Below are 19801 nucleotides of genomic sequence, written 5' to 3'. Positions count from 1 at the left end.
TCTCTCCTTAACTCCCCATTTGGGAACAGTTTCTACAGTTTACCATTACAATTAACTCCCACCCTTATTTCTTGAGAAGCAGGAGAGGCTTAACTGCAGTCAGGCCAGGCTCCACAGGATTTAAAACTCCTGCCGTGAACCGATGCCAGTCTCTGATGGCCATAAATCCTGCATTCGCTGTCTGGGAGAAACTCCTAAATACCCAGAAGTGGATACACTGCACCAACTTAACAACAAGGGCAAGATGTGACAGGGATCTCTGCTTGAAAATGCTTCTGCTGGAGAAATCTTTCCAACCTCCTTAAGAGACGTCCTCCGGGGAGTCTCATAAACAGAGATCCATGAGCTCTGATAAGGCTCCGACTTCCAAAACTGTCAGGAAGCGAGCATCAACCTCTCCAGCAAGGGTCTCTCAGAAAAAGAGAGCTTCCCCAGTGAGGTCATTACCCTCAGTGCTCCACTCATCCAGAGTGAGCACTTACGAGGCACTGGGCTCCTCCAGCACCATCCCTCAGTGGACCCCCGCTGAGCCCCAACGTGCGGGACCAGAGTTGAGACATCAAGTCTCCTCCACAGCACCAACTACCCTAGTGTAGAGCGTGGCACAGGCAGCAGCACCGCAATCAATGCTGCCACCACCGGCACTGACCCAAGACTTGCTGCCGCCTAACAAGCTGAAACCAGCACCGGTCAGCACTCCAACGGTCGACCGCAACCCCAAGGCGGGACCAGCGCAACTCCTGCGTCCTGCTGACATAGCAGTTTCTTCGGCACCGCAGTCGCCACTGCGCTCCACTGAACACTCCCCGAGCTACATAGCACGGTACCATTCTTCATCTCCCGCACCACTCTCAATGCGTAGTGGCGAGGAAGGAGATGTGCAGGACGACCGCTTGTCCTCTCAACGTTCATCCCCATCACAGAGGAGACCTATGTGGAATGCTGTGAAGCCTGAGCCTCCTCTCTCCAAGCATTCACAGCCCTGGTATGCACAGTACTGGCCTTACCCATTGCCAATTTACCCCATGCAATGGCCACAATGGGGTCCTTGGCCCACATACCAGAACCCCTATTCTGGTCCCCCTTCCCCAGCAACAAGAGGTTCCAGAGTACACCCATCATTACCACACAGAGAAACCTCTGACCCCCCCCCGAGAGAGAGACTATCTCAGGCAGACGTGGATGATTCACCACCTTCCCCACACTCATCTTCCGCACCAGACAAAGCGGTGATGCCGTCTACCCCTATGACACCAGATGATCTGAAACAGTTCCAAGAACTCTTCAGAAGAGTAGCAAACAGCCAAGAAATTGCCTTACATGAGGTGCAGGAGAAACAACATACGTTGTTAAAAATCTTGCAACCAGCATCATCGACCAAGATTGCCCTCCCCGTGGATGAGGCTATGATAGAGCCTGCAGAGGTAATATGGCAAACACCGGCATCGGCACCACCCACCAACAAAAGGGCTGACAGAAAATACTTTGTTCCAGCCAAAGGCATGGAATTTTTGTTTTCAAACCCTCATGCCTATTCTCTGGTGGTAGAGGCTGCTAATCAGCGCAGTAAACAGCCTCATTTCTGCTCCTCGTTGCAAGATAAAGAACACAAGAGATTGGACCTCTTTGGGTGGAAAGTTTACTTGTCAGCCGCCCTTCTGCTTGAAGTTGCCAACTATTCTGCTCTACTAGCAAATTATGACTACTCTAACTATAGTTAAATACGAGAGCTCATAAAGGACTTCCCTGAGCATAAACATCCTCAATTGAATGCCATTATCAATGAGGGTCAGTTAATAGCCCGCACTGCGCTGCAAGCCTCAATGGATGTAGCGGATGCAGCTGCCCAAACAACCGCAACAGCTGTGGTTATGAAAAGAACATCATGGTTGCAGGCTTCGGGAATTCCAAAAGAACTATAGCTAAAAGTGGAGGACCTCCCCTTCGATCGGGATAAACTATTCTCGTCTCAAACAGACGACGTCCTCCATACTACGAAGGCCTCCTGAGCAATGCTGCGTACACTAGGCATACACCCACTGCCTGACAAACGCCCTCGCTGTACACCATACCAGAGCTCACGAGACACCTCGTTTAACTGTCAACAACCACGATACTTCACTCAGAACAGACCCAAACAACGGGCTCAGAGACAACGAGCTCCACAGAACCAGGCCTCGTCCATCCATCCAGCTACATCTAAGCCACGATTTTGAAGTCATGGTCTAGGGTATGCGCGACCTCCCCACGCCCCCAGCCCCAACAGATACCCCATCCCACAATTGTTTGGTCACTGCCTAAGAGCATTTTACCATGCCTGGGCTGCGATTTAACCACAGATCAATGGGTTTTGGCGATCATACAGTCTGACTACACCCTTCCCCGACCCTCTTCAGGGACCCCTCTCACGAGCACCTTCTGCAACAAGAAGTAGACCGCCTCCTACTGCTGGGTGCTGTAGAACCAGTACTACATCAATACCAAGGGAGGGGGGTTTATGCCAAATATTTCCTGACAGAGAAGGAGGATGGAGACCAATCTTAGATCTCTGAAAACTCAACAGGTTTGTGCCCAACCCACAGGTTCAAAATGGTCATTCTGGCCACAATAATCCCAGCACTAGACGGAGGACGGACGGACTGGTTTGCAGCCCTCGACCTCCAAGATGCATACTTCCATATTACAATACATCCTTCCCACAGACGGTTCCTGAGGTTCACAGTAGGACCCAACCACTACCAATACTGGGTCCTTCCCTTCGGACTGTCCACTGCTCCCCGCGTGTTCTCAAAAATGCTTGCAGTAGTAGTAGCACATTTACGATGCAAATGAGTCATAATCTTCCCCTATTTGGATGATTGCCTTCGCAAGAGTGCCAACCGACAAGAAACGGCAGGCATGCTGAAGACCACAATAGACCTGTTTCACCAGCTAGGTCTACAGATCAACGAAAAGAAATCCACCCTAGAACCAACCCAGTGATAGGAGTTTATCAGAGCCGACCTAGACTCCGTACAAGCCAAGGCAATATTGCCAAACCGCAGATTCACTACATTGACCAATCTTATTTCCACGGTAACCATCAGCCCACAAACTTCAGTGAGGACGTGCCTTCAGATTCTGGGACATATGGCAGCTACGACTTTCGTAGTAAAGTATGCCAGACTCCATATGCACTCTCTGCAGCACTGGTTGAACACGGTCTATGCACCCAGCAAACACTCTCTCAACAGATGTGTGACCCTACCACCAAGTGTTATCCTCTCCCTACAATGGTGGACACAGCCAGGGAATGTGTGCTTCGGGATTCTATTTCAACAAGACCCCCCTCCCCCCATCAGTGACTATTACAACAGATGCCTCCCTGATAGGTTGGGGCACCCACTTGGGTCACCACAATGTACTAGGCAAGTGGTATGCAACGGAAACCCGACTACATATCAATCTCCTGGAACGCCGCGTGGTATACAACACATGCCGACACTTCCTCCCACTCATACGAGAAACCTCAGTCTCTATTCTCACCGACAATGTGGCGTGCGTGTTTTACATCAATCACCAAAGAGGAGCCAGGTCTCACTCACTATGCGTAGAAACCATGAATTTATGGAACTTCTGCATCCGCAACAATATAAACATCACAACATCATGCCTACCAGTCGACCATCTCAACAGGCACTTCTCACAGAAACACGAGTGGGAAATCCACGACAGTGTTCTCGACACAATATTCCAAGGCACCTCTATCTATGATCCTAGACTTCCTACTAAAACTGAAGGAAACAGGGTTAGCCATAGGATCTATTAAAGTACACCTCGCTGCCATTATGGCTCCTCCTCGAACACCTAGAAGGGGCTTCAATATTCACTCACCTGATTTACACAGTGCTTTCTAGAAGGTATACAGAACATGTACCCAGAAGTACGCCAACGTGCACCACCATGGGATCTCTATCTTGTGCTCAAATGTCTCACAAGACCACCCTTCGAGCCTCTAGCAAACTGCTCGCTCCTTCATATGTCTATGAAGGTCGCATTCCTAATGGCAATTGCGTCTGCCAGACGTGTCAGTGAAATAGGAGCATTGATGGCTGAACCACCGTACACTGTATTTACCAAAGACAAAATTACATTACATCCTCACCCAAAATTCTTGCCCAAAGTGGCTACAAATTTTCATATTAACCAAACCATACACTTACCTGCCTTCTATCCCAAGCCACATAACGATTCTTGAGAAGCATCATTGCACATGCTAGATGTCAGAGGGGCTGTAACCTTTTACTTGGACAGAACTAAATCATTTTGCAAGTCACCAAGACTATTCGTCTCTACAGCAGAGTGCTCCAAGGGCTCTACAATATCGACTCAGACTCTCCAAATGGGTCTCTACCTGTATTCAAACTTGCTACCACCTGCATCACAAAGAACCCTCCGTGAGCATCAGATCCCACTCAACACGAGTCATGGCGACACTGATTGCATTCTTGAACAATGTCCCCTTAATAGATATTTGTAGAGCTGCAAACTGGACATCGGAGCATGCTTTTGCAAAGCATTACGCTGTCACCCAAGGCCTTGTCTCAGACTCTATCGTTGGCCTTACAGTGCTCTCATCACACACTTTTATACATAACTCTGAACCCCTACTACCCCTGGTGGGGTACTGCTCTACAAGCACCTAGAGTGGAGCACTCACAGGGACACCACTCAAAGAAGAAGTTACTCACCTTGTGCAGTAATGATGGTTCTTTAAGATATGTGTCCCTGTGGGTGCTCCACTACCCAGCTTCCTCCCCTCGAAGTTCACACAGCCGAGCTCTACGATAGAGAAGGAACAGAGGGGACAGTCGGGGGAGCGGGCTCATGCTACAGGAAGAGCCAATGGCTGCACAAGATGATTCCTGTGCATGCCCTTCCCCCGATCGAGTATTGCTGCTAGAAATCTCTGATCTCCAGCACAGGGACACACTGACACCTTGAGTGGAGTACCCATAGGGGGACACGTCTTGAACTATCGTTACTGCACAAGGTGAGTAACTTCTTCCCAGTCAGAGCCAACTCTAATGGGGGGGTCTCAGATTAGCATTATGTCAAAGGAGGGGTTATATGACATGAGGCAATCTTTTTTTCTTCTTTTTTTAACCATTCAATGCAATCAGCCTTAATTATAGTGATCTCATGCATTGCAAGAGTAAATGGGTTAAAGGCCCTCATGGCTAACCAACCCTTTAATAAATTTGTTAGTCTCTAAGGTGCCACAAGTACTCCTATTCTTTTTGCATATACAGACTAACACGGCTGCTACTCTGCAACCCTTTACTGTCCTTCACAAAGACAAAATAGTCCTCCATCCCCATCCTAAACTATTTTCCAAAGTGGCAACAGAACTCCATCTCAATAAATCCATTAACTTACCAGTATTTGTTCCCAGACTTCGTTCACATCCAAGTGAGGCAAAATTGCTTACTCTTGATGCCAAAAGGGCATTTGTTTTCTATTCAAATAGGACCAAGGAATTTAGAAAATCACCAAAACACTTTTTCATTTTGGAATAGTACTAATAGGGGACAAGCAATTATATTGCCATGTTTATCAGAATAGGTTAGTGCTGGTCTAAAAAGCTACAAATAAACACTTGTTCTCCACATAGTATGCCTGTCCTATTCCAATTGTAGAAATATGCAGTACTGCAACCTGGAGTTATATTCATGTTCCACAAAACACTGTTAACTAGATCACTGGATCTAGCATCCTGGTCAGATGCTTAATTTGCTGTGTACTATAGCAATCAATTCAGACTTGTCCCTCCTTCCAGAGACTGTGGTACTGATTATGAAACTATCCCATGAAGTGGGAATTTGCGGAGGCGGAGGCGCTGTGAAGAAAAAATGAAGATGACTCACCTATAATCAGTTTTTTCAAATTGGACTGTTACTGCTCACTTTCCCTCTTCCTCAACTTTGTACCTGGAAAGGCAGTGGAGGGCACTGAGGCAGTTAGAATGCCATATCCCTTTCATAGCATAACCTTCAGTACAGTAGTTGCTCCAAATACCAAATGTGTGCAAGAAGGAACTGTTGTCCCTGGCAGAAGAAAAAATCTGGAGCAGAAATTCCCAAGGAAAACCTAGACAAAAATATTTTGCCCAAACCAACAAAACCCTTAGCATCTCAAAGTCAAAATGGGAATTTGTTCATAAGCTTGCAGTTTCTGTACGAGACTGTTCCTTTAGGTCTAGCCTACACAAGTACACTATTTCCTACTTTGAAGAGAGTAAAAGCTGTGGAACAGAAGTTGCTGCTTCACTAACATCTTGCTGTACATGTTTCTAGACTGTGTAATGGGAATATGTAGCCTAGAGCAGCTGTTTGTAGCATCTCCCTTTTTGTGACTAGCCATCCCCTCCCTTCCAAGTATGCGTAATCTCACACTTGCTGAGTTGTGTGTAGGTCACTGATAACTACCTATGAGCTTCTTCATAGTTACCAATCCCCAGATGCACATTACCATATTTTGGGCCAGTTTGTTCACCTCTTCTGTGTGGCATTTGGTCAGTGGGTGATAAGAAGACCTGAATCACTTGCTCCTGATGTATTTTAAAATATCACCAGTCTACTCTAAGAGTTCTGAATTTCCTCTAAAGTGATACTTCTGGTGGTGAAAGAAAGTCAAACGTTACAAACTTCGTAACTCTTTGCCCCTGTATTCAGTATTAGTTTCTTCCCCTCATTTGGTTAGTGTCAGAAAAAGGTCTCTTTTTTTCTTTACACTTAGCAAACCTAAAAAAGCCCCCTCACCATTCACTTAATGTGTTATGAATGCATTCTTCAGACTTTCCATTAGGCTAATTCTGGTAAAAGTGTGCTGTCCCTAAATAAGAGTTAAAATAGGTTATTCTCGTAAGCACATATTTATAGCATCCTTAAGCACAGATTCCATAAACTAAGCCATAATAGGGAATGGGGGATGGAGGGTGGTGGTGGTTGTACAGAACTCTAAGCTGCACTAACTTTTTACAGATGGCTTTAATTTTTGCTCCAGCTCTGGTCTATCAATGTTTTTAACATTAAATGGTGGCTACAGAAAAGAGAATGAAATATGAGCTCTTAGTTGAGTTTTCATGTATATGTTCTTGGAAATACATCCCACTTGTGTACAGCTGTTTAACAAAAAGTTATTCCCACTACCAAATTGAGCACTTGTTTTATATTTTAAGCTTTCAGTTTTTGGAGTGGGTAAAAACAGTGCAGGCCTTTTCTAATAAAACATTAATTGGTGCGTTTGTTAAATCATTGAACAAACCTATACAAACTTTTATTAAACATTGACTTTTAAACTCCATGTTAAAAATGTGGTGGTCTTTTTCTGAAACACAGTACAGTACAATAAGGTAAGTCTCTTGTAACTGCTTTCTAATAAATACATTGTTTGTATGCAGTGATGTTGTAGTTGTGTTGGTCCTACCTTGTCTTTGTAATAAACACATTAAGTACACAACCACTCTGAATGTGATTCACACTAAGTTACTGTTTCTTGCACATGTGTAGATACTGACTCTCTCTCTCTGTGCTTTTCTGACTCTGGGGTCAGTGATATTCAAGCTAATTAGCTGTACAAGCCTTGCTCAGGCCTTCTCATCCCAATCACTTCGGAGCATTCATTTTACATTGAACAATGACGCTCCACCCATCAAATCAGCTATAGTGCACCTGAAACCTTCTTCCCCTTCAGTTCCCTCTGAAGGTGTCAAGCTGTCGTCTAACATGACACTTAAGTGTATTGCCTATTGACTTCCCCTCCTTTCATCCCTTTCTCCCCAGCGGTCGTGAGGGCATCATCACTACAATATTCTTGGTCAAAAAGTACTCTAGAGAATTTGGGCTTCCCAAGTGAAAGCCCATAGTGCTACAAGCTATACTACTAGTCCTGTCTTAAAACAAAATAAAAATTCTTCCCCCTTTAACGGAAAGCGTAGTTCAAACTAGTCCACACATTTTAAACTATCACTTGCTTTATGATCTTAGATTGTAGAGGTACACCTTCACTGTGTTCTCTGCTGATTTCACAGGATGGAAAATCCACTCTCTGTGGTTCTGCCTTGTTTTAGTTTTGATGACAAACTGGTACACTAATGTGCTTTCTCAAATTAAACAGTTGACATACTGCACTACAATATAGTCAGTGGTTTTAAACACAGATGTATTTTTATACAACTCTTTGAGCGCTTATTTCATTGTGCAGAGAGAGAAATATCTTTATCTTTAGTCTAATGCAGAATAATTTAACAGCATGTTTTTAATTTCTTTAGGCAATCAGAGTTTTCTTCATGCTCCGTTCACTGTCACTGCATTTACGAGACGAGCCAGAAACTCAGTTGCCATTGACAAGGGAGGAGGATCTAATAAAAACGGATGATGTTCTTGACTTGAGTAAGTAGCTTCCTCCCACCTCCAATTATCTAGTACGTTTAATGGAAAGTTGCCCATCTCTTTTAAGGAACTGACAAAAAACCAATAGGTTTTCTCTTCATGTAGCTGCATAATGAAGACTGATGTCTTGCTACTAACTTTAGCATCCGTTAGAAGTCTGTTAGGTTGGGAACATGTCCCACCAGTGATAGATAATTTAATATTTTAATTCAATTTTTAACGGTTGTACTTCATTTATTTTTCCTTCCTTAGGTCCTTCACTAGAGTTTCAGCTACTTTAATACCTGAATAGGTTTTCCTAGTAGAAACTCTGCTTGTCTTAACTAGCTGGTCCTGAGAGGATGCATTTTGTTCTTATTCTCTTGTGCTTTGGTTTTTGAATTCTGCCCTTCCAAAATGTGCACAAACCAAATTTAGAGGGCTAGAGTAAATCCAACTACATCTACACAATCTTTCTGGTATCACTCTACCTGTCTCCCTCTTTCCTCAACACATCTCTGTTCTAGCATTTAAAGATGGTAATACAGTGACTTTTTCTCCAATTGAATAGCACACCGACCTATCCCGAGGGGGTTTAAAATTTGCAAGTTCAGGTCAGTGCAGCATGCACATGGTACAGTCTCTGAGCCTTAAACGATGCCTCTGTAGGAAGTTGAGAGTCAAGGTAGTCTCTATTGGCAATATCGTTAGAATGAGATTTTTGGATTCTCTATTGAAGAAGCAGAAAACTGGGAGAGAAATGGAATCTAGTTCTGTGCTCTTCAAAATTAGTTTGTTCTTTGCTGTAATTTGTGAACTAAACCTTAAGTACTATTATGTAATTTGTTCAAAATGATAAATGGGAAAGCTCACTGTACAACTAGGTGCAATCAACTGTTTTTACTTATCTGTGCATCTTGGTAAATGATAAGGTTTCTGTATAAATCAAACAATCTGCCACCAGAGCAAGTCTGGCCTTAAGTCACAGAAGCACAAACTGCAGTAAACTTACTCCATGACTAAGATGCAGTATAAGAAAAGGAAACTTACCATGGTTTTAGTCTCTATTTTAAAAAAAAAAGTGTGGGGTGTCTTTTTTTTTCATTAAATAAAATAGCAGTGTGTGTTCAGAAATATAATTTTGGTTTTTCCATCCTAGTATAGAAAAAGTATAATAATGTCATGCATTGCTTTACTGTAATAAAGATTAAAAGAATTTAACTATCAATTTTAATTGATTACAGATAGCCAGATAAGCACTTAACTGATAGTGTGCAGGCAGCTACCTTATTAAGAATTTACAGGCAGTGCATCTGAATCTAATATGATTTAATACAGTGTAGCATGTCGTAACTGAAGTAGATTCAAGTCCCAGCAAATAAGTGAAGTCTACCTATATCTAAATGGCATACTGTAAACTAAGACGAGAGAGAGCTGAAATCACATTTCTGACACTTCGGGCTCATAACACTGTAATGGTACACTTGATTGTTTTGTTGATCCTATTTACCACAGCATCTGTTTTTCCTGTGTTAAACACTTTCAGGTTGTTTATGTTCAATGGGATTATCTCATAAGTGTTGTAAGGGTATTTTAAAAGGAGAACTTTTTTTAGCATAATTGATCTGATTTTGAGGCACAGAAACAAAAGAAGTGTTTAATCACCTGAAAAAAAGAAAAGGAGTACTTGTGGCACCTTAGAGACTAACCAATTTATTTGAGCATAAGCTTTCATGAGCTACAGCCCACTTCATCGGATGCATTCAGTGGAAAATACAGTGGGGAGATTTATATACACAGAGAACATGAAACAATGGGTGTTACCATACACACTGTAAGGAGAGTGATCAGGTAAGGTGAGCTATTTACCAGCAGGAGAGTGCGGGGGAGGGGAGAGGAGAGGGGAACCTTTTGTAGTGATAATCAAGGTGGGCCATTTCCAGCAGTTGACAAGAACTTCTGAGGAACAGCTGGGGGAGAGGAGGGATAGTTTTACTTTGTGTAATGATCCATCCACTCCCAGGCTTTATTCAAGCCTAAGTTAATTGTATCCAGTTTGCAAATTAATTCCAATTCAGCAGTCTCTCGTTGGAGTCTGTTTTTGAAGTTTTTTTTGTTGAAGAATTGCCACTTTTAGGTCTGTAATCGAGTGACTAAAGAGATTGAAGTGTTCTCTGACTGGATTTTGAATGTTATAATTCACCTGAGTGAGGGAAACTCTTTGAACCCACAACATGCCCAGACTTTTCATTTAATCCCAGAGTTTGACACCAGTACTGCTAGGCCAATAGCCATGAGTTGAAAGAGCATTCAGAATAAAAATATACAAATGACATTGAACATTCAACTTTAATTCTTAGTAATATTATCAACAGCTTAAGTAGACCAGGTACACAATCCTGGACACACCCCAACTGGGTTTCTGATAGAGGAATTTGTAAAATGAAGTGATCTGGTTGGTGTGTTCATTTGGTTATCAATCAGCTCCTGGAAGAGTTTCAAGCAATTTTGATGATAAAACAACAGGACAGAGCTGATTTACTGAAAAGGGGATAGATGCTGTCCCAGTAGTTAACTGGATTACTTACAAAACACAGCAGAAATGTACTAGTTTGCATGTTTAGTTTCACGGGTAGCAACATGGAGGTATGGTATTTTAACAAAAGCTTAAAGATGACAAAAATGCTAATAGTGGGAGAGATCATGTAGGTGATGACACAGTAAGAAGTGGGTCTTTTTTAACTTACGGTGTATATGGTAGTTTTGACTTTGTAAATCAAACTAGTTTACTTTGCATTAAAGTAAAAAATAGTCCTTTCAATTTTCATGAAGTATTCTGACAGAACAGAAAACATTTCACCAAAGTAGTAAGTTGTATATTTATAAGAGGTTTCAGAGTAGCAGCCATGTTAGTCTGTATCCGCAAAAAGAAAAAGAGTACTTGTGGCACCTTAGAGACTAACAAATTTATTAGAACATAAGCTTTCATGAGCTACAGTTCACTTCATCGGATGGCACAATCTATCATACTTCCTGTTGGATGCTGATGGAATTTGGAGGTAATTTTGCCAACCATATGGGTGAATGGAAACTTGCACTGCATTTGCTTATCCAGCTGGCATAAGTGGTTTCAGAGGCCATTTCTATCAATCTCTATTTTTTAAAAGTCCAGATGTACACATTTAAAGCCAATTAAGAGTGCATACATTTTGCCTGCCTTTTTCGCTGTAGCTATTAACATATGAGACACTAAAAAAAATCCCTGTATAGATTTTTTTTGTAGGTTTTGAGAACAGTTAATTATATTTTAACGAAGTATTGCAAAAGTCTTGGAATATATGTGGAAACTATCCAAGAGGATGAATTTTCATTTTTGCAACATGCCCGTAATTTTTTTTAAATGTAGTTTTTGCCTCAAAATATAGGGAAAACGCAATTAACAGTCGTTGGTTGGACAGGAAAGCAACAGAATCCTACCTGCATACAGCTAGTTATTTTCCAATGAATTGACAATATAGAACTAACATCATTCCCTGTGTTCTCCTGAATTACACTTTTGTTCTTCTGTTGGGTCTGTGAAGTGGAATAATGGAAGTTTCCCACTGCAGAAATCAAGTATATAGTTTATAACTAACTCGAAATGCAATATGATGTAGCTGTCAGTTTTGTTTGTGTGTTAAAGTAAATCAAATTGCAACATTCTTTTTCACTTTTAAAGTGGGATGATGTTGTTGTTTCCTGCATATTGATTATTTGATTGGTATCTGTCTCCTGCAATTTTTTACTTTCAGTAATGCTCATTGATGTGGTTTAATGTGTGTTCCTGTAATCTTTTCCTGTTTTTATAAAATAATCATAATCAAGTTATGGTACTGTACATTAGACTTGTTCTGCTAAAGTAAATAATTTGTTTAATATACTTTTCTCATGGTTTTTATATTCCCACCTCTCCCCACCCCCAATATTATTGCTCTTAAAACTGTTTAAGAGTTGTATTTTTTTTTCAATCAGGCATTTTAATGGAAATACAAATAATTCTTTCTTGGAAATATTAACTATATTCCTATTCTGTTAAATTTTATTGATTGATTTATTAAAAAGGCACATTTTAGAGTCTGCTTTATGCAAAAATATAACTAAATGTAACTTTAAAAAATACACCTTTGACATAAGTGACTTGTTCGATTTGTTTCTAATTTGTTTCTTTGGGAGAGCAATTATACTGTATTGGGACAATAGAGCAAGTCTTCTCAGGTAACACAGGATACAAGACTAATGAGATTTTTTTTTTACATTGCATGGAAGATTAATCTTCACCTATTATCTAGGCTTATCTATGTATCTTCTACATACATTTCATAGACTTTTTGAGAAGGCTTTTGATAGCATTCACAGGACCAGCCTATGGCACATTCTTCAGGCATGTGCAATTCCTTTCCATGTAATCTTCATCAAAAGCTTCTCTTTCAGCTTTACATGCAGTGTTTGTTTGATCACAGTGAGCTCAGTTTTGAAGTCAAAACAGGAGTACGTCAGGGGTGTGTCATGTTTGCAGTCCTCTTCAACATTGCCATCTTCAACAATGCCAAGAGGCATTAAATGGGCACTCTTCTCATCCTTTGAAGACCTGGACTTGGCAGATGATGTCGCTCTCCTATCACATACCCAACACCATATTACAAGAAAAAACAACTTGACTCAACACATTCAGTCAGCAGATCGGACTGAAAATCAACCACAATAAGACAGATGTATCATGACCTTTAATATTGCCTCACCATCACCAGTACAGATGGAGGATTATGTTGTCACCAACGTAGAAACATTCACATACTTGTTCCACCATGCTGGCTGATGGTGCTGCCCAAGCCAGGACATCAGGAACAAAATCGGTAAAGCCAGGAACACTTTGAGGAGCTTAAATACAATCTGGACATCTTCAAAATACAAAACCAAAACCAAACTCGAGACTTATCAGAGCTACATATTTGCAGCACTACTTTATAGTGCAGAATGCTGGGGAATGAGAAAGTATGACATGACCAAACTGTCTTCATTCCATACAACCTGCCTCAGAAAAATCCTCTATCTTTTTGGCCCAGAACAATCTCAAACCAAGATCTATTGACACAGTGCATCCAAGAGGATCTGAGCACCATCTTTGTCAGGAGGCTTTGGAGATGGATCGGTCATGTGCTTCGTATGGAAACTGATTCCATCACCAGAGTAGCAATAAGATGGACACCTGAAGGCAAGCGAAAACCAGGCTGCTAGGAAACAACATGGCAACGACCTGTGTAAGCCGAGCTGAAAAACCTGGGGCACGGCTGAGGAACCATTGGAAGACTTGCCAGAAACAGACAGGAGTGGAGGAGCTCTGTCACTGCCCTGAACACCAGAGGTGTAATAAGAACATGATGATGATCATCATCTTCTTTGTAAAGATGGTACATGTAAAAAGAGTAGATGCTAGGTAGTAATACAGTATTGCCAAAACTTGGAGCTCGAAAGTCAGACCCAAAAAAATCAGATCGGCTTTGTCATGAAAGTGAAAAATAATTTATTTAGTTAAATCATTGATGTGAAACCCTCATTGCAGTTAAACCATGTGTGTATACTCGTACATTCTGCTGATTTCCATATCTATAGTCCAGATAGCTCTCTGCTTGTCTCTCCCTAATCTGAAGTCACAAAGCTGCCATTCTGTCCCTCCCTTATTATTATAAGACATCCTTTTCCATCTGCCAGACCCTTCTCTCACAGCATTCTGCCTGTCACATTTCCCCTCCTGGCACCATGGTAGCCTTCTGTGGACGCAATATTGCCTTCACTCCTTCCCCCCGAACGTTCGCCCTAACTTTTTTTTTTTTTGCCTGAGTTACATATTGTGAATGAGGGCAGACTGGCTTGGGAGAAAAGTGTTAATATCTTTGTTAGGGGCAACCTAACATCTGCCTGCAAAAGCTGTAATGAAATAGTAGCTTGCTTTGAAAAGGCAGCTGTGGCTTCAGTTTCAGTGAGAAAATGGGAGATGACCATTGTTGGTAAGGGAAGAAAAAACAAACCAAACCAATACCAGTTTCTTTATGGGATGATGAGCAGCTTGAAAACAAACATCTAAAATCACTTGACATCTTGAGAGTTGGGCACTCAGTAGTAGACACTCATAAAATAATTGTAAGATCCAACAGCCATCTAAAAGATGACTGCAAGTGGCTTGTCATCTGAAACTGAGTAAGCACACTGCCAGAATATGTAAAATCTCTTCCCACACTCTCCAATCAGCAAGATGAATGGAGAACACAAGCCAAGAAACTACTTCTATTCTCAAGCCATTCGGTCATCCAAGCAGATCAATGCTATTAAAAAAAAAAAAAAATCCCTACTTGGATCAGTATTCCTGCCATTTCTGGCTCCTTGCTGAACAGTTGGCTGTGTTGTGAAGGGAGACTATTTGATTACTTACACAGTTGAATTCTGCACAGTCTCAGATTTATTGCCCTAAGGCACTTTCAAATTGGACTAAGGGACGGATAATTGTGAAGAGATGGTAATTGGTTACTGTTGGTGCCCCTGAGGCTGTCTTCCTGCTTGGTCCAATAAAAGGAGTTCCATTTTTATCCCCCACACCAACTATGTGTCTGGTAAGATGCACCTATTGAAGACTGGGGAGCCCACCTCAGTCAAGTCCAGACACAAACTCTTTGGTCACGCCAGGAAATTTCACTTCACATAAACATGCTAGAGCTCTGAGCTATTCATTGGGCCTGCAAGATGTTTATCCACCATTGAGAACCAGGTGGTACAAGTTCTTATAGACAAAAACCACTGCCATGTTTTGTCAGGAGAAGCAGGGAGGCAAAAGTTTGCCTCAACTGTGCCAGGAGGCTATTCTCTTAAGGAATTTATGCATTCATCAGCATTTCCCTAAAGGACTGCATTTCACCTTCCAGGACTGAAACACACTTTCAGATTCTCTCTTAGACACTTGTGTTGGTCTATCAAGAGTGATGTTCTCCAGATTTTCCACCGCTGGGGGTACTCAGTAATAGACTTGTTCGTGACCAACCTGAACAGCAAATGCACCAAGATGTTTCTCCAAGGCAGGTCACGCTCTGGGCTCCATCACAGATGCCTTTCTTTTTCCATGGTCTGATCATCTCCTCTATGCATTCTTTCCAGTTCCTCTGATTCTGAGGGTACTCAGGAAGCTGAAGTGAGACAAAGCATCATTAGTATTTATTGCACCAGCATGGCCAAGACAATATTGGTTCACAGACCTGCATCGGCTTTCTGTCCAGTCACAGATAACTTTTACCACTAGTTGAGGATCTTCTGTCTCAGAACCAGGGCAAGTCTCTATTCCTAACCTCAGATCTCTCCACCTTATGACATGGATGATCTCTGCTTGAATACCAGTGAGAAACTGTGCTCCCAAGTGGTACAGCCCATCTTGTTGAGCAATAGAAAAGAATCAATTAAAGCCATGTATGCAGCAAAGTGAGAGATTTTGAGTTTGGGCACAATATCAAAACATACTGCATGTCTCTTGGAGGTTACATGTGTACTGAACTATCTGTTGCACCTGAAATCCATCAGGCCTTTCAGTGAGTTCCCCTGGGTTCCATTTCTGCACTGCATCTGCCAGTAGATGGGTTTTCCATTTTCTCTCATTTCCCAATTCTTGAAAGGTCTGCTCAATGTTTACCCTCCTGTGTCTGAACCTGTACCCATATCGGATCTCAATCTAGTCCTCTCCAAACTCATAGGACTCCCTTTCAAGCCTATGGCTACAACCTCATTACTGCCGTTGTCTATGAAGATGGCTTTTCTGGTGGCGATCGCTTCTGCTAGGAGGATTTTCACAACTTCAAGCTGTCCTGGCTGATCCTCCTTTCACAGTTTTCCATAAAGACTAAGTTTCCCTTAAGCCACACCCTAACTTTATGCCTAAGGGCATGGCTACACTTGCATATATAGAGCACTTTTGAGTTAAACCAGCCTTCAGAGAGCGCAGTAGGGAAAGTGCTGCAGTCTGTCCACACTGACAGCTGTAAGTGCACTGGAGTGGCCACATTTGCAGCACTTGCAGCGGCATATGAGAGTGGTGCATTATGTCCTTGCAGCGGCATATGGGAGCAGTGTTTGTTCTTCCCCAAGAACCGGCCGCTGCGACTGGCTACCTTCCTCCAGGCTTGAGAACAGCTCCTGGGTGCATGCATCTAGGGATGCCAGGGTGTCTTCCTCCGCCTCAGCACCGTCGCTCCTGCTTTCCTCCTCCTCCTCTCATGTTGAACTGGGCTCTGAAGTATCCATGCTGGTACTTGGAGGGGAGGTGGGGTCGCTGCTAAGTATTGCGTCTAGCTCTTTGTAGAAACAGCTGGTCACGGGGGCAGCACCGGAGCAGTGGTTTGCCTTGGGGGCTTTGTAGTAGGCATTCTGCAGCTCCTTCACTTTAACCCTGCACTGCAGTGCATCCCGGTCATGGCCCCTTTCCATCATGTCCCTTGATATCTGCCTGAAGGTATCGTAATTCCTACGGCTGGAGCGCAGCTGGAACCGGACAGCTTCCTCCCCCCAAACACTGATGACCAGCACCTCATCATTGCTCCATACTGGGGATCGCCTTGCATGTGGAGGCATGGTCACCTGGAAAAGTTGACTGAGAGCACTCCACACCTGGCTGAGCAAACAGGAAGGGGATTTTCAAAATTCCCAGAGAATTTAAAGGGCCAGTCTGACGGTCACCTGAGGGCAGGGCAGTAGAGTTCAAAGTGATGACCAGAGTGGCTAGAACAGACATTGTGGGACGCTTCTGGAGGCTGATCAAAGTGCACTAACAGACCAGGGCGTCCACACTGGTGCTGCGGTGCTCCAGCAGGGGTGCATTAAACGTTACTCCACTCACTAAGGTGGATTTCTAGGAGTGCTCTAGCCCTGGAGTCAGAGCGCTCTACGTGCCTTGCCAGTGTGGATGGGTAGTGAGTTAGAGCACACGGGGCTGCTTTAATGCGCTCTAACTCGCAAGTGTAGCCATGCCCTAAGGTAGTGTAAGCTTTACCCCTAAATCAATCTATTTGCTGGTGTTTTTTCCAAAAGCCCCATTCTTCTAAAACTGAAGAAAAACTTCCTACTTTGGATATTCATAGAGCTTTGGCATTCTACTTGGACTGCGCTTGGTCCTTCAGGAATTCCCTCAGGATTTTAGTAGTCTCTGCTGAGAGAATTGAGGGTCAATCAGTTTCAACTCAGCAAGTCTGATTGGATTTCTGATAGCATTAAACTCTGCTACAATTTTGCTAAAACCCCTCCACCACCATGTCTACACTACAAAAGTACTCCGATTTTACAGAAGTCTATTTTTGGGAACAAATTGTGTAAAGTCGAGTGCATGCGTCCACACTAAGCACATTAATTTGGCGGTGTGCATCCACAGTACCGTGGCAAGCGTCGACATTCCGAGTGGTGCACTGTGGGTGGCTATCCCATAGTTCCTGCAGTCTCTGCTGCCCATTGGAATTCTGGGCTGAGCTCCCAATGCCTGATGGGGCCAAAAATTTGTCGTGGGTGGTTCTGGGTAAGTGTAGTCAGTCAACCCTCCCTCATTCCCTCCCTCCGTGAAAGCAACAGCAGACAGTCATTTCACACCCTCTTCCCTTGATTGCCCCAGCAGACAGCATAGCATGGCAAGCATGGAGCCCGTTCAGCTCGCTGCAGCAGTTATGACCGCTGTAAACACCTTGTGCATTATCATGCAGTTTATCCAGAACCAACACCTGAAAAACCAGGTGAGGAGACAACGGCAGTGTGGTGATGAGGACATGAACACAGATTTCTCTAAAACCGTGGTCCCCAGCAATTTGGATTTCATGGTGTTACTGGTGCAGAATCATGCTGTGGAATGCCGATTCTGGGCCCAGGAAACAAACAAACAGAGTGGTTGGACCACATAGTGTTGCAGGTTTGGGATGATTCCCAGTGACTCTGAAACTTTTGCATGCGTAAGGGCACTTTCATGGAACTTTGTCTTGCTTTCCCCTGCTCTGAAGCGCAAGAGTACCAAGGTGAGAGCAGCCCTCACAGTTGAGAGGCAAGTGGCAATAGCCCTGTGGAAGGTTGCAACGCCAGATGGCTACCAGTCAGTCGGTAATCAATTTGGAGTGGGCAAATCTAGGGGGTTTGATAGCATCAGCTCAATGATTGCGTTGGCTACTTGCATCACAGGTGTGGGGATTCCTGTGATGCAAGTAGCCAACGCAATCATTGAGCTGATGCTATCAAAGGTAGTGACTCTGGGAAATGTGCAGGTCATAGTAGATGGCTTTGCTGCAGGGGGATTCCCTAACTGTGGGGCTATAGACGGAACGCATATCCTTATCTTGGGACTGGACCACCAGGGCAGCCAGTACATAAACCACAAGGGGTACTTTTCAATGGTGCTGAAAGCATTGGTGGATCACAAGGGACGTTTCACCAACATCAACATGGGATGGCCGGGAAAGGTTCATGATGCTCACGTCTTCAGGAACTCTGGTCTGTTTAAATGGCTGCAGGAAGGGATTTAGTTCCCAGACCAGAAAATAACTGTTGGGGATGTTGAAATGCCTATAGTTTCCTTGGGGACCCAGCCTACTCCTTAATGTCCTGGCGCATGAAGCCATGCACAGGCACCCTAGACAGTAGTAAGGAGCTGTTCAACTATAAGCTGAGCAAGTTCAGAATGGTGGTAGAATGTGCATTTGGACGTTTAAAGGGTCACTGGTGCAGTTTACTGACTCGCTCAGACCTCAGCGAAACCAATATTCCGACTGTTGTTGCTGCTTGCTGTTTGCTCCACAATCTCTGTGAGAGTAAGGGGGAGACGTTTATGGTGAGGTGGGAGGTTGAGGGAAAGGGCCTGGCCGCTGAATACATGTAGCCAGACACCAGGGTGGTTAGAAGAGCACAACAGGGAAGCACTGCACATCAGAGAACCTTTGAAAACCAGTTTCATGAGTGACCAGGGTACTGTGACACTTCTGTTTGTTTCTCCTTGATGAAAACCCGCCCCCTTGGTTGACTCCAAATTCCCTGTAAGCCACCCTCCCTCCCCCCTTCTATCACAGCTTGGTTGCAAAGGAAATAAAGTCACTATCGTTTAAAAAACATGTATTCTTTATTAATTGATTATAAAAATAGAGAGAGAACTCATAAGGTAGACCGGGTGGGGTGTGGGAGGAGGGAAGGAAAAGGCCACTTTAAAACTTGTTGAATGACAGCCTTCTGTTGCTTGGGCTCTCCACTGGGGTGGAGTGTTTGAGTGCCTGGACAGCCCTCCCCCCCCCCCCCCCAAGTGTTCTTGGGCGTCTGGATGAAGAGGCTATGGAACTTGGGGAGGAGGGAGGGCAGTT

At 43.4% G+C, this 19801-nt stretch overlaps 1 protein-coding gene across 16 annotated transcripts in view; it reads left to right on the top strand.

The window, feature by feature from the left end:
- CLEC16A (C-type lectin domain containing 16A) overlaps positions 1–19801 on the top strand; it is a 188109-nt gene that overhangs the window by 79994 nt on the left and 88314 nt on the right. For all 16 annotated transcript variants that reach the window (XR_012161151.2, XR_013636404.1, XM_073362451.2 and 13 more), the window contains one exon: positions 8312–8432. Coding sequence is in view for 14 of the 16 variants with exons in the window: in XM_073362451.2 (XP_073218552.1) it covers positions 8312–8432 (121 nt within the window). In the remaining 2 variants the exon portion in view is untranslated. The remainder of the gene's footprint in view (positions 1–8311; positions 8433–19801) is intronic.

This window comes from Lepidochelys kempii, chromosome 10 (genome assembly GCF_965140285.1).
Source record: "Lepidochelys kempii isolate rLepKem1 chromosome 10, rLepKem1.hap1, whole genome shotgun sequence".
Classification (NCBI taxonomy): Eukaryota; Metazoa; Chordata; order Testudines; family Cheloniidae; genus Lepidochelys; species Lepidochelys kempii.
The sequence above is the reverse complement of the archived record's forward strand: the minus strand, read 5'-3'. Positions and strand labels throughout refer to the sequence as shown.